This window comes from Penicillium soppii (assembly GCF_028829465.1).
Source record: "Penicillium soppii strain IBT 18220 chromosome Unknown utg000010l, whole genome shotgun sequence".
In the NCBI taxonomy this organism is placed as follows: domain Eukaryota; kingdom Fungi; phylum Ascomycota; class Eurotiomycetes; order Eurotiales; family Aspergillaceae; genus Penicillium; species Penicillium soppii.
The window spans coordinates 710,479-725,051 of NW_026643240.1; the positions used below are offsets into that span (position 1 = coordinate 710,479).

At 49.5% G+C, this 14,573-nt stretch overlaps 4 protein-coding genes across 4 annotated transcripts; 1 reads left to right on the forward strand and 3 right to left on the reverse strand.

Moving 5' to 3' along the window:
• Positions 1-128: 128 nt before the first annotated feature.
• On the reverse strand, positions 129-1,041 carry sod1 (superoxide dismutase SOD1; the record flags this gene model as incomplete). Its single annotated transcript, XM_057246449.1, has 5 exons — positions 129-151; positions 204-300; positions 351-502; positions 554-733; positions 1,029-1,041. 5 exons carry the CDS (start codon positions 1,039-1,041, stop codon positions 129-131), a joined length of 465 nt encoding a protein of 154 aa, XP_057091798.1.
• Positions 1,042-1,867: 826 nt separating this feature from the next.
• On the reverse strand, positions 1,868-3,018 carry N7529_010923 (sedoheptulose-7-phosphate:D-glyceraldehyde-3-phosphate transaldolase TAL1; the record flags this gene model as incomplete). The annotated part of the gene is made up of 4 exons (XM_057246450.1): positions 1,868-2,488; positions 2,544-2,827; positions 2,896-2,907; positions 2,961-3,018. 4 exons carry the CDS (start codon positions 3,016-3,018, stop codon positions 1,868-1,870), a joined length of 975 nt encoding a protein of 324 aa, XP_057091799.1.
• Positions 3,019-3,764: 746 nt separating this feature from the next.
• N7529_010924 (Beige/BEACH domain protein) lies at positions 3,765-11,549 on the reverse strand (the record flags this gene model as incomplete). Its single annotated transcript, XM_057246451.1, has 6 exons — positions 3,765-3,794; positions 3,846-4,223; positions 4,274-8,082; positions 8,128-8,578; positions 8,633-8,994; positions 9,059-11,549. The coding sequence occupies 6 exons, from the start codon at positions 11,547-11,549 to the stop codon at positions 3,765-3,767; spliced, it is 7,521 nt and encodes a 2,506-aa protein (XP_057091800.1).
• Positions 11,550-12,940: 1,391 nt separating this feature from the next.
• N7529_010925 (S8 family peptidase) lies at positions 12,941-14,551 on the forward strand (the record flags this gene model as incomplete). Its single annotated transcript, XM_057246452.1, has 3 exons — positions 12,941-13,309; positions 13,379-14,305; positions 14,360-14,551. The coding sequence occupies 3 exons, from the start codon at positions 12,941-12,943 to the stop codon at positions 14,549-14,551; spliced, it is 1,488 nt and encodes a 495-aa protein (XP_057091801.1).
• Between the last annotated feature and the right edge of the window lie 22 nt (positions 14,552-14,573).

Sequence of the window (14,573 nt, forward strand, 5' to 3'; positions counted from 1 at the left end):
ACAATGATATCGAATTATACATATATTTTATGTCAAAATTGGCATTCATTCATGGATCCTAGCTAGGAAATATCCTAAACTTTTCAGAATCGATACTAGAAGTTCATAAAGGGGTTCAAGGTACGCATTTAAGCGGCAATACCGATCACACCTAATCAACCATTAGCATTTAGCTCCACTACAGCACGTCGATATCAACTTACCGCAAGCAGGGCGGGCACCGGCGTTACCGGTCTTCTTGGACTCCTCGTTGCCACCCTGACCGAGGTCATCAGTGCCGGCGTGGACAACAAGAGTGCGCTGAGATAAGTTAGCAATATATCTATGCAACACCGTCGGTGATCACTTACGCCCAGGACGGACTCAGCGCCAATCAGCTTGACAAGGTTGTCCTGCTTGGAGCCGGTAGCGTTGCCCTCAGCATCGGTCTTGAAGTTGCCGAGGTCACCGACGTGACGAACCTCGTCGGTGGGAGCACCGTGGGTCTTGCCGAAGGGGTTGACTAAAAGCGATCAGTACGGTTTATGCGATGATTTGTATCTTGAACACGTACAGTGGGGGCCAGCGGAGGTGCAGCCGTTGGTGTTGTCACCAAACTGGTGAACGTGGAAACCACGCTCAGCGTTGGCGTCGTTACCGGTAATGTTCCAGGAGATAGTGGTAGGGCCACTCTCGGTTTCCTGCTCGAAGGTGACGGTACCGGCGACCTTAGCGTCACCACGGAGAACAGCAACTGCAGGAAGATCGGTTAGTGAAATGTTCCAGAAGGTTGATCGAAGGCTCTGGATCGTCTGGTCTTTCACATCAGCCGGCAGCCCAGCAAATGAGCAATAAGAGCTGCCAGCCTTTTGTCCAGGTTCAGAGATCAGTGGAGAGGTGGATACAAGCCGATAGGCTAGGAGTTGAGCTCAGGGTCACAAGGTGCTCAAATCTGCTCACCCAAGGTCCCCCGGATGGGGAAGCTTAGAGCTTATACAAGCGGGAAGCCCTGGAGGCCTGAAGGGGAACAAAAATAGAAACAAACGTACCAGCCTTGACCATTTTGAATATCTTTAATTGACTTTGAATTGAAGATTGAAATGAGTTTGAGAAAGAAGAGGAGGAAAGGAGTGGCGGACGAAGCTAATAAGCGGATGTTGACGTGACTACTAGTAAATGCACTTACAGCATAAACTAGGTACCAGGTACACAAAAATACTATATATAATGACTGGACTGGACTAGTACCCGGTACCTAATACACCAAAACATCCCCCACCTTCCCAAGCGGGCGAGTCGGAATTGGAGGGAATGACATAATGGAACTAGTACTATCTCATTTCGTACCAGTACTCAATACTAGTGTCAATATTTCTGGTATTATTTGTATCGATACCCCTCGGAGCTCCAATTTTGATTTATCACTTTCTCGCTTTATATACGGAGAGTATTTATGGCATTGACGCGGGATATGGTCACACATGTACGCTTACAGGTTCAAGGTCGTCCTATCAGCAATTGAAACCAGCTCGGTAATGTATCAAGGCTAGAAAAGCCGGCTCTTCAGCGACACCGTACGTTGTATAACATACAAACCTTAGCTGTCTTACCATGTGACCAATGTTTTCACTGCGGGGTCTGCAGGTGAATAAGCCGGCCCGTCCAGATTGCGAGCGCTTACTGAGAGCCCATGGACCCCTCTTGAGTGTTCTGGCCGACACCAATTGTATGTGTAAATTGTAGTTTGCTAATCTTATGGAGGTAACAATGAGAGAAATGGAAAAAGTTTTAGCAGAGCAAGTTCATCAATTCGTATCTACCGATTCCAATTTTTGGGGGATCGCCAATTTACAAAAAAAAATTAAACACTTTAAAAATCGGATCCAATCTAAGCCTGGATCTTCTGGGCAAGAAGTTGCTTGAGGGTAACGGCATCAGCAGCGAACTTGGAGATACCCTCACGGAGCTTCTCAACACCCATAGCCTCCTCGTTGAAGTCGAAGCGGAAATCAGCCTCGTTGTTGAGGTATTCGCGCTTCTTGATCTCAAGCTTGGAGGCATCAGCAGCGTTGAGCTTCTGGGGAACGGCCTCGGTGGAGTTGTAGAGGTCCTCAAGGAGGTTGGGGGAGATGGTCAGGTAGTCACAGCCGGCAAGCTCGGTGATCTCGCCAACATTACGGAAGGAGGCGCCCATGACGATGGTGTTGTAGCCGAACTTCTTGTAGTAGTTGTAGATATCCTGAACGGACTTAACACCAGGGTCCTCCTGGGGGGTGTAGTCGCGCTTGTGGGCGGCCTTGAACCAGTCAAGGATACGGCCAACGAAGGGGGAGATGAGGTAGGCACCGGCCTCAGCGGCAGCGATGGCCTGGACCAAAGAGAACATCAGGGTCAGGTTGCAGTTGATGCCGTACTTGGACTGGAGGATGTGGGCGGCCTTGATACCCTCGTAGGTGGAAGCAATCTTGATGAGGACACGGTCCTTGCTGATACCGTTCTGCTTGTAGAGCTAAAAGAGAGTTAACGTTCGGATCTTTGAGCTGATTCGGCAGGAATGAACATACCTCGATGATCTCAAGGGCCTTCTTGACGGATCCCTCGGTGTCGAAAGAGAGCTTGGCGTCGACCTCAGTGGAGACCTTGCCGGGAATGATCTTGAGAATCTCCTTTCCGAACTCAACAAGGAGACGGTCGAGAGTGGCCTCGACCTGCTCATCGAGAGTTTTTCCGTTCTGCTTGCCGTGGGCAACGGCAGTGTCGATGAGAGCGGCGTACTCGGGCTTCTTAGAAGCGGCGAGAATCAGGGAGGGGTTGGTGGTGGCATCCTGGGGCTTGTACTTGCCAATGGCTGTTGTTCTGTTAGCTAACCATTCCGTGCGAGAGCCAGTTTTGGCTATCGATTGATTCAGTACATACTGGCAAAGTCACCTAGAAATTCAGGGTTAGCGAATTTTCAATGCATGCGATGATCTCAAGCTTACCAGAGTCGCAGACGACGACGGTGCCAGAGGCCTTAAGCTGCTCAAGAGAAGAAGACATTTTTTGTATGTGTGGTAAATTGAAAAGACAATTTATAGATAGAAAAAGTGTATGAAAGAAAGGAAAGAGAAAATGGAGAGGGTGGCGGAGGTCGCAGTATTTAGAAGCTCGACGAAGGAGGGGTGGTGTCATGAACCAGAACCAGCTCGATTGCCGAGTACATTGATTTACTATGGATAAAACATAGTTAACGGAAGTACCTTTTCCGTGCCCCGTTTTCAAGGTGGAAATGGTGGGGCAAATGACGCTGCACGATGAAATCAGCGTTTCGTTTGCTGTGAACTGCTGAGAGGTACACATATTGTTTTGCTTGTCTTTTGATCCTCATCTTCTTTTTTCTACAATATTCCTCATAGAACTATCCTAATTGACTACTTTATTCCAATATGATTTCATGTTCACTACCCTTGAGCAAGTATCTCGAAATGCCCAATCCGGCGCAGTGTGCTCCGATACATCCCCAACCGGAGGATGGTAGACCGGACAACGGCCCACTACTGTAGCGGTTTCTGCAATGCTCACCGGGACCCGGTTAAATGCCGCAGGTTATGTGATGAGACGGGACACCTATTTCCGATGGATATCACTTTGAACGCTATGAACGCTAATTTACTGGAGGCAAGTATTGCCAGAAAAGGAAATCACAAACGCCACTGTCTAAGCTTTTACATGCTCTTTTTTTTGGCTATGAACAGGGAACATGTGAAAATAAAAAATGAAAGCGTGTCATCTCAACACTGGGTTCCTCAGCGGCGCTGGATGCAGTTCCACTCATACTGATGCTATGTTAGCAATGTCAATTTGAGAATAAATCATTGAAAACCTACCACTCGACCTGCCTCATCCCCCGTGTAGACCACGTGGGGGAGGGCCAAGATGCAACTAATGCCCGCACTAATGTTGGCACCGGTGTCACGGTTGCTGTCTGTATGATGAAGCTGTCGGATCAGTTCCAGCTCAAATCGACCGCCCCGAATGCTCTTGCTCCAGATATTGACAACGCCTCGAGTATGACCCGTCAATACTAATTCGCGCTCAAGCCATTCGTTTTGTACTCCTTCGTAGAAAACGCAAGACAAGATATGATCGTCAGTCGACTCGCAGACTGATTGATCAACTAAAACAACCCCATTGAGGGTGTACAATGTCAAACGACTGCCGCGACAGACCATGATGTCTCCAGAGACATCATTAATTCGAGCACACTGGAGATTGGTTAGTAGGCGCAGACAGTATAGGTGAGAGGGATACTTACATCGACCGTACCATCGGCGGGGAGGGCTTGCACGAAGGAACGTCGATTGAGATCCCACAGCATAATTTGCCCGTCAATCGACGCAGATAGCAAGGAACTGAAGGAGCGCGAGACAGCAAGCACTGTGACCGGTGCTCTATGGCCAAAGAGGGAGCCAATAGGCTGCAAATCAACCGACTTTGAAGTCGCAGTAACCGTCCATAGTGAAATAGTACAGTCCGTGCCGCAAGTGACAAGGGTGCGAGAATCCGCAAAGCTGGCGTAGGACAATTGTCCTACATGAAGGTGTTCAAAGTGACCCAGAAGCTTGCGAGTATCCGCAGTGTAAAATCGGACACTACCATCAAAGAATCCCCATTCCATGTAATATTCATAAGCCGGTGGAACGTTGAGCCTGAGAGCCGCAGTACACAATAAACGGTCTTGTTTCATCGAGAGGGTAGACACTCGCTCCTCTATGTCAAGCAGAGACAAAGGCATCTGCGTCAGTGACTCGGCAAGCGTATCCAGTCGGGGTACACGGTGTTTTTGATCTTCCCTCAGGGCGTGAGGTCGTTGGAAAATTTGATGAGGAGTTTGTCCGAAATTGTGAATGATGCCGATGGTGGCCAGCCTCTCCATTGGGTCATCAATCGCGTCTAAATCTTTGGCGCCTTTGTAGGAGAGATGATGGAAGACATTGACAGATTCAACAGCTGCCTCGCCCTTTTGCTTACTGCCGAAAACCAGATCAATCCAGTGGTGCAAGTTCTCGGAAACATAGGGGCTCTCAAGAGCCTCCCGGTGTTTTGCGATGAATATCTTAGGGTCGCCTTTAGCCCATGGTGGCAGCTCGACCGAGTCGATGGCCGTGGTCATATTTTGGAGCAGACCAAAGTCATATTTGTTGGAGTTCACGAGGAATTCCGGAAGATAGAAGAACTCAGGGATCAGCTCTCGAACATCGGTCATGTTTCCCCGTGATGCGGATTCCCATGCCTTGCGAATAGAGTAAAAGAGGCGGTCGGCGTGATCAAAAGAGCCACCTTGAAGTAGGAGATAGGACTTGACGAACGGTTGTAGGCGAATGAGGTAGGAACAGACAATCATGGCAGAAGAGTAATGTGTTCCATAGTGGAAAGGTGGAGAATTATCGTCGCCCATCTCAGCGAAAGCATTGTATCGCTCACGGAATCCCGCCTCTCGCTCCAGGGTTTGACATCCCATCGGCTTAGACAGATCGCGGAATGTAGCTGGGTTGGTGAGGTCTAGTTCCTCGCTTGTGTAGTCTGCCAAGACCCATGGGAACACAGGGTATTGAGTCAAGTCGTTGAACGTACGTCCGGCAAAAGTATTGATCAACATAAGATAATGGAAATTGGAAATCTCGCCCTTGACCCATTTTCGTGTTGCTGGGTTTGCTGGGAGATGGCCAAACACACTTGCAAATTTGGACCCAAGGGACTGAGGAGCATCGTCTTGACTGCGAAGAGTCTCAAATCGCCAGATGTCTTCTGGACGAGAGTGTCCCGTAGTTCCGGTTACCTGTGGTGCCCTGACAGCCAGTTGATTACACAGTTCGTCTCTTGCGCGAGCTGACATCAAAGTCAACAAGTAGCTGGTGCCATCTGTGAAGAAAATTTCCAGTGCAACATCACGGAACAAGAAGCGACGTTTGGAAACACTGACCAAGTCAGACCACTTCCAGCTTCTTGTTTCATGCTCTTGCGAGCGGCGGTCATTGGATTCGCGACCGGCAATCATGCGAACATAAGGGTCTCGTTCCTCGTTCGGAGCTTGCCAGACGTTCACGATCTCACCATCGGCTCTTTGGAAGAAATTGTCTAGGATATAGATGCAGTCTTTTCCAAGTATCAAGATGCCTTCGACAGCCTCTAGACCAATGATGCGAGACAGATTGCACACGCTTTGCACTTGATCGCCACGCTGAAGAGAGCGCATCACCTTCCGGTTCCTATCTTCGTAGTCTTCCAGCTCAATCTTGGGATCATCAATTAGTTCAAAGTTGTCTTCTAGCAAGCTCCGATTATCAGCATCGTTGTTCGGCAACACGCTATCCACGTTTTCGAGTTCCGCATTGAGAGGATGAGGCGTCGACAAAGTCTCGCCCTCCGAGAGAGCACGTAACCGAGTATCGATTTTGATTACAGGGGGCTCTGATGCTTTACGCTTGGGCTGATAGTCTTGTCGATCGCCCGACTCATCGGGGACGAGACGAAGTCGCATACGACTGCGACCTTCAGTCTGATCTAGCCACCATCTCCTCTCCTTACCTTCCGAAAGAAGGCCACCCGGTCGTCGCAGGTCGAGCAGCAAGTCGGAGAAAGCGGACCACATGAAGGTAGAGCTATCTTGCATGTCTTGCAAGAACCGTTGAGATTTCAAGAACTCGGATGCTGCAATGTTCGAGATCCAGTGTGGTAGAGTTGCGTCGTGCTTCCTTGTCATGTCTTCGTCGAACTTCTCAATCTGAGCCCACTGTCGGAGTTTGTCCTTCCGTTTTGAAACTCGAGATCTAACAGATTCCTCGCTGCTCACATTTTCCTCGTGGACAAAATTATCCCATGACCGAGAGAAAATGCCAAAGAACAAGGCGTCAAGATCCTCTCGTTGGTCATCGATCCATGCCAAGAAGGCTTCGTCTTCCATCCCCGAAAGTGCGTCAAAGCCGTCTGCCAGTCGGCGCTGCAGAGAAACAGGTCCTTGACCCAGCAGGGTTGTTATCTCATCCGGTGCCTGCACCAGAATGATTCTCCATAACCGAGCAGCAGCGGAGCGAACATCTCTATCCGTACTGACTAATTTGGTGTAAAGAAGGTAACACAGAAGATGCAAGTGCTTAGATTGCGTCTCAGCTGCTGCGAGAACAACTGCTTGCCAGTAATTCAAGCGATTAAGCAAGGGGACCGTGGTAGTGTCATCGGCTTCCGAGAGCTGAAAAAGGACCACTTTGTAGAGTGTTGAGCGAATAGTCGTCACAGCCTGGCTGCATAAGCGAATGCTTTTAAGTTGAGAGATGTCAGGGCGCTGGAGATATTCCAAGAAAGTACCGATGAATTCCATGGTGGACGATCCTCCATTGATGAACCAGCCTTCGTAGACTGCCTCGGTCAAATGTATTGCGAGACGTCCAAGATTTGTCAATGTGCGAGGCTCATGAAGGACACTTGGTCGGACTGAAGGCAGATCTTGCAATGTGGAAAGCAAGCAGCTGAAAACCCAAGAATTGAAATACGCTTGGTGTTCCAAGAAGCCCGGCGGAGTTTTAAGATAGAGACCAAGGCCTGTAAAGTCTTTGCGCCCTAAAAGCTGATCTTGAAATATGTCCAAGGTTAGCCCCAAGACAGCCTTGACAAGAGGATGATCTGTAGAAGCTTTGTTCCCAACAAAAGTCGGGTTCATGAAGCGTCGTATTCTGGCAGAAGATGGCTGATGTTTGGATTTATCAGAGGAAACCAGAATGAAAGACGAGCCACGTCGCAAAGAGCCGGTACTCTCCTCGGGATTTCCAGAACAGTCAACTGTGGTTGTTTGTAGCACTGTCGTTGCCCCAGTCGTACTTGAACGCGGTCGCAGGACTAAGTTGCTGTCATCGAAACTGAGCCCACTGTGTCGAAAGTTCAATTCTGTGTTGGGGCTGACGGTATCTGCACCGACAACAACAGGATAGAGCACGGAAAGAAGCTCTTGCACGTAGGTAGATTGCGCAGTGAATTCTTGGAATATTGGGGACTTGGTGCGGGCTTCTGATAAGAATTGGACCACTGAGCTGAGGAGACTGATCTCATGAACACTATGATCTGATGATCCTGTCAAAGTTAATTAAAACCATAGTGATGTTTGCCCAAACTTACCAGGAAGCTTAAGCGAATCCATACGAGGCTTTTCGCAATTGGAGGACTGCTTTTCCAAAGAACTCTGGCTATTTTCGTCCGTATGAGTTGTCATGATTGTGTTTCTCATCCCACTTTTCAGCATGTTCATAATGACGGGCAACATGTCCGGGAAGACAACCTTTACGTCGCCGTTGTTCAAAAATAGTTTGAGCAAATCAGGCAAGTCTAGGGGTTTCGTGAGATCTAACAAAGCATGATCGACGCCGAACAGGACTGAAAAGCAGATAGGCCACAAACCCGGAACATTCCACCATCTTTTGAGGCGATGTTCTAAGATGATGTATCCACCACTCTTCTCAGCGAACTTCTTGCTGTATCCACTGCCATGGACCACAACCAATCGAGCTAATATCTTCGTTGCAAGCAACACAATCTCAGGCTCATCTTCGCACATGAGGTAAAGAAGCCACTGTGCACATAATCTTAATCACAAGTTCAATACAGGCGAATCAGCATTACATACCTTGCTCGTTACGGCTTTGGCGAATTTCCTCAAAGGGGCGGGGTCATGGGGATTGCACAACACAGAACAATACAGCCGCAGCATCTCAATGCCTAGAGTGATACTGGGTACATACTTGCCTTCTGATTTTGCCGATCCAGGCCGCGATGACGGCGCCAGGTATCGGAGGCTCTTCTTTTTCTGCAGGCTCGTCGGGGTTTTTGGTTTGTGGAGAGCATATGTGATGGATAAAGACAAAGAGCGCAGAAGGTCGGGAGAGGGACTGCTCTCCATCAATGACTTAAAAGCTGATAGACAAGGCCGGAGAGACTCTCTGGTGACTTCTCCACTCTTCAGAGTCTCTAACAACTTCTTATTCACACCTGGTACAGTTAGCCTCCATATTCTAAGGTGAGCGATGTGACCAGATCACGGTGAGCAACTTACGCATACGACCAAGACGCCTGGCATTAAATCGGCGATAGTTGCTATCGGATGCAAATGTGCGGAATTGGGAGTAATACAATTCTAGCACCTGCGATTCTCCGAGTCGCCACACATCCATGTCAACAAGCAGAACACGGTAGGCGAGCGGATTTGTGATGATCGAGCGATTTGGCTGTTTGAAATCGTAGCCAACAAAAGCGAGAGTCAAACGCATCAGATCAAGTGTCAAAGCCGACAGTTCATCGGGATCTGAGCTGACCACAGGGATTTTACTTGCAGCAGGGAAATTACCCAGATGAAATCCAAGCTTCTCCCGCAGCAAAGCTGCGAGGATGCCATATCCGTTCTCTCTTTCCATCGCTTCGCTGTTTCTCCAGTTGTCCTGCACGGCTTCATAAAGGGCCTCCACAGCCATCCGAGTGCTGTTCGCGGTGCTTGCCGCCTTGACCAAACTCAAATGGACCGCAGCGCAGCCCCCAATACACCAACTGGCGTCGTCCATTGCCCTGGGCACGGCAACTACAGGATCGCCTGTCAGAATTCCGACTCCTTGAGGCTGGGTAAGGCCATCATTGATGGCTGGAGTGGCACCATTCACTGCAACAGCATTACCGCCGGCCTTTGTCAATTGCTGCAAACTTTTTGCTGCTTGTCGTGAAAGACATTTGATCAACTGCGATTCATCGACGTTGTTACTATCGTCATCGTCCAGAACAGCGACAGATGAAACATTGATCAGTATGGAGCCCTCACGGATCAAAGTACTTGCTCGTCTTCGAATGGCAGTAACAATGTCAGAAGCTTCCTCTTTGCCTGCGTGAAGATGTTCGTTCCGTAGATTCAGAGTTGCAGAGGCCTTGTATGTCTGGAAAGAGCCTAAGCAATCCTGGAAATTTCCATAGTACCGAGGCCCAAGGTTGTAAAATACGGCCACCATATCATCACTGTAAGCCTCGTCAAAGAGCATTCCATTGGCAAGAGACCACCGAGAAGTTGAGACACCCTTTCCGAGGCGCATTGCCAAGTCTTGAGGGGTGCCAAAGAATGCCTGAATCCGGGGCGGTTTGCTTGGATGATGACTAGTAGGGACTGATGGGTATTCAATCTTTAGTTGCTCAACAAACTCGCCATCTATGAACAAAGATGCCCGAGAAGAAGACATGGGCTTCGGTCTTTTGTGGACAACACAAATATGATACCAGCGGTTTGATTCGAATTTCGCGGCCTTGAACCGGACACTCGGCCGGGAACCGCGGATGGATGTTTGAAGAATAAAGTGCCGGGTATCTCTCTCCAGATATGCTAGAATGAAACATGTCTGACTCGCATCAAATGCACCAAAAATAGTAGTATGCGTATTGGAATCAAATTCATCGAAACGAGCCCAAGCTGCTAAAGTATACCCAGAAGAATTGACGGGGGGGAATGGTCGGCCAAGTGTTGCAAATTCAACGGAACAAAATCCATGCCGAGACATATCGAACTGTATTGATGGAGGCTCCTTGGAGGATTTGAGAGCCGATAACAGGACTTTTAAAATTTGCGGATTTTCATGTGCACCGCGATACAAAGCAACCGCATCGTCCAAGCTACTCATACCCTGAACGCTGAGAAATTGAGCAAGGTCTTGGTAAATTGCTTTTTCGCTGTCGGATCGTCCTCCGTCGAACAAGAGTGGGAGAATAGAGGTGAGCATATTGGTGGCATGCAAGGCTACGACGTTCCTCCGAGACTGCGAAGCCAATTGACAGAGTGAAGCGGGCAGGGCCAGACGTAGAATCTCATATCCGGATGAAAAGGACGAGTGCATCAGCCACACACGAAGGAATGGACCAAGTAGCTCCGGCACTTCCACCGTTTCCGCCGATCCAATACAACGATCCACGACACTCTGTACATCGGTCGGAGCCGCTGAGTCCTTACTCGCGGGGAATTTTGTGCTGAGTGTTACAAAAATACCCGACACGGTCTCCTGGCAGAGAGCTGCAGCGAAGATTGCGCCGTAAAGATGGTGTGCATCACTCTCGGTTGTGTCTATCTTCTTGACCAACACAGTCAGAATCTGCTCCAGTGCAGCAATGCCTCCTCCGACTATTTTCCGGGCAAAGTATCGCTTGTTGCCAAAATGGTCCTTGAGGCCTTCTGCCAACACGCCGAGAACATCTTTGAATACGCCGAGCAGGCCCTTTCGTTCTTGTTGGGACAGACTATTGGGATGATAAAGCTCTGCAAGCTGTTCCGCCAGTGCTAGCAATGTCTGAAAGCCTTGTAGGTAGCGAAATGCATCTTTGGCGGTGCGAGGGCGTGCATCGTCAATAAAGGTATGGCGCAGGCGGAGAAGAGGCTCTGTTGTCGAGAGGGCTTGGGGTAGGGTAATCGCGGTGCCGGCACCTAGATTCTTTAGCTGCTCAATTGTTGGAGCAAGCTCTTCGGCCAATCGTTCGGTCGATCCCGAGGGGGAGGGAGGCTGGAGGGGAGCCGGCGGAGCCATAGCCAAATCTTATCCACGTCTCCGTAGGGCCATCAGTGTTTGGGTCCAGCAGTCTGCATTGGTATGTGACAGTATTTTAGCGCCCAAAATTAGTGGGCGGTTAGGAAAATTTCGAATGCAGTTTTCGTCATCGAAAGCTCTTGTCAAATATTCAGCCACTTCTGTAATTGGTAATGTCCCCAGAGGGGAAATATTGCTGACTAAGATTTATGGGGGCTGGACTGAAATCCTGTGTAACATACGGAGTACTGTAAGTTACACAGTCAATTGCCCAGGTGATTGGCATCCAGTAGGATAGGTCTACTAACCCTGAAACCCTCTAGGGCTGGAGATGACCAACGGGCCTGGAGATCCTTTGGCTGGTAACCGCGATAAAGCTACCAAATGTCATGTGGAAATGAATCCCTGGATATCTTCATGAATTGGACAGATCTCCCCAGTTACACCTACTACAATTTACACATGTAGGTACTCCAAGACTGTACTCACTAATCATGTCACCTACGAAAAGAACGCTGGGAAGTTCAAAACAGTGTCTAAAAAGCATTTGGAAGTTATCTGTAAAAGGCGTCAGAGCTTCTACAGATAATGATAAGAATAGACCGATACGCAAGTAAGGAGATGACAATATGCATATCAATACTAAGAGCTTTCAGTGCTGATCGCTTGTAATATTGACCTAGGCGTATCATTCATGGCCCCGGGGGTACTCCGTAATTTAACAGCTGATAGGGATGATAGGACATGATAAGCGCGATAAAGGCAGTGAGCAATGTAATGTGGAGAAGATGGAGATCATGGAACTATCCTATGAGGTGACTTTCTCCGCAGATTAGGTGGCAGTGTACCCAATAATGGCACATGGAAACGAGACCAAGGGAGGCGGTCCCAGAATTGAGTCACCAGGACACAAGCACGCGACTTCGGAGGACCAGTTGCCTTGGAAAAGGCTCAATAGGCCGTGCGAGGGGGTGAACTGCCAGGTACCCGTACCCTTGGGGGGGGGCGCCTTCCTTTTTGCTTGCTTTATTTTAACCAAATGAATATCGAAAAATGTTCTAATGACAATTCAAGATCAATAAATAATATATGTCGATATAGTCATGGATAGAACCTTACACTATCTAAGAGTCCCTAATGTTTTGTACCGAGACAGCGTTTCTCCACTTGTAGATCAGATACCCCATTCTCATCGACAGGTCATCCGTACCGCGTTATGTAATCAGAATCTGCTTGCATCATCGATCCCCCCGACTCCTCCCTAGATAAAGAACGAGCTCTCCTCATTCTTCCTTCTCCTCTTTCCAAGCTTATTCTTCATCCATCCTTTATACACCTAACGAACTTACCATCCTTTACCCTTTTGTCGAATCAATATTTCCTTGCCCAGCATGAAAGGCTTCCTTAGCCTAACACTGCTCCCGTTGCTGGCAGCGGCCTCACCCATGGTGGTAGGCTCCATCCACAATGAGGCAGCTCCCATCCTCTCTTCTATGAACGCAGAGGCAATCCCTGATTCCTATATCATTGTTTTCAAGAAGCACGTTGATCAGAGCTCTGCTTCAAACCACCACAGCTGGGTGCAGGACATTCACACCGCCCAGAACGGTCGGATGGAGCTGAAGAAGCGCTCTCTCTTCGGCTTCGACTTTGAGGCCTACACTGGCGTCAAGCACACTTTCCACGTCGCTGGATCTCTCATGGGATATGCTGGTCACTTCCATGAGGATGTCATCGAGCAGGTCCGCCGTCATCCTGATGTGAGTAATCCCCTTCCCCTCACGAAGTATCCCGAGGTCGGCGACTAATGAATCCATTCTCACCAACAGGTCGAATATATCGAGAAGGACTCTGAGGTCCGTACCATGAGCGAGGGCTCCGTTGAGAAGAACGCTCCATGGGGTCTTGCCCGTATCTCTCACCGTGACAGCCTCTCTTTCGGCAACTTCAACAAGTATCTGTATGCCGAGGAGGGTGGCGAGGGTGTCGATGCTTACGTGATCGATACTGGTACCAACGTGGAGCACGTTGACTTCGAGGGTCGTGCCAACTGGGGCAAGACTATCCCCCAGAATGACGAAGATGAGGATGGCAACGGCCACGGAACCCACTGCTCCGGTACCATTGCCGGTAAGAAGTACGGTGTTGCCAAGAAGGCCAACGTCTACGCCGTCAAGGTCCTCCGCTCCAACGGCTCTGGCACTATGTCTGATGTCGTGAAGGGTGTTGAGTGGGCTGTTGAGGCTCACATCAAGAAGTCCAAGAAGGGTGACAAGAAGTTCAAGGGTAGCGTTGCCAACATGTCTCTTGGTGGTGGCAGCTCCCGTACTCTCGACCTCGCTGTCAACGCTGCCGTTGACGCCGGCATTCACTTCGCCGTCGCTGCCGGTAACGACAACGCTGATGCTTGCAACTACTCCCCCGCTGCTGCCCAGAAGGCTGTTACTGTTGGCGCCTCCACCCTGGGTGATGAGCGTGCTTACTTTTCCAACTATGGCAAGTGCACTGACATCTTCGCTCCCGGTCTGAACATTCTGTCCACCTGGACCGGCAGCAAATACGCCACCAACACCATCTCCGGAACCTCCATGGCTTCCCCTCACATCGCCGGTCTGCTGGCCTACTACGTCTCCCTGGCACCTGCCAAGGACTCTGCCTTTGCCGTCGCCGATGTGACCCCTAAGCAGCTCAAGGATGCGCTCATCAACATCGCCACCAAGGATACTCTTACCGATATTCCTGCCGACACTCCTAACGTAAGTTTTTACCTCGCTCTATCCGGCCAAAACATTATGCTAACTTTATCACAGCTTCTGGCCTGGAACGGTGGTGGTTCCTCCAACTACACCCAGATTCTTGCCGGCGGTGGCTACAAGGCCGGTCCCAGTGTCGAAGACTCTGTTAAGGACCGTGTCGGCAGCATCATTGAGGACGCTGAGAAGGCTTTCCACCGGGAGCTCGGTGCTATCTACAGCGAGATCAAGGATGCTGTTTCTGCATAGATTAGATACTTGCTAGGGTCCT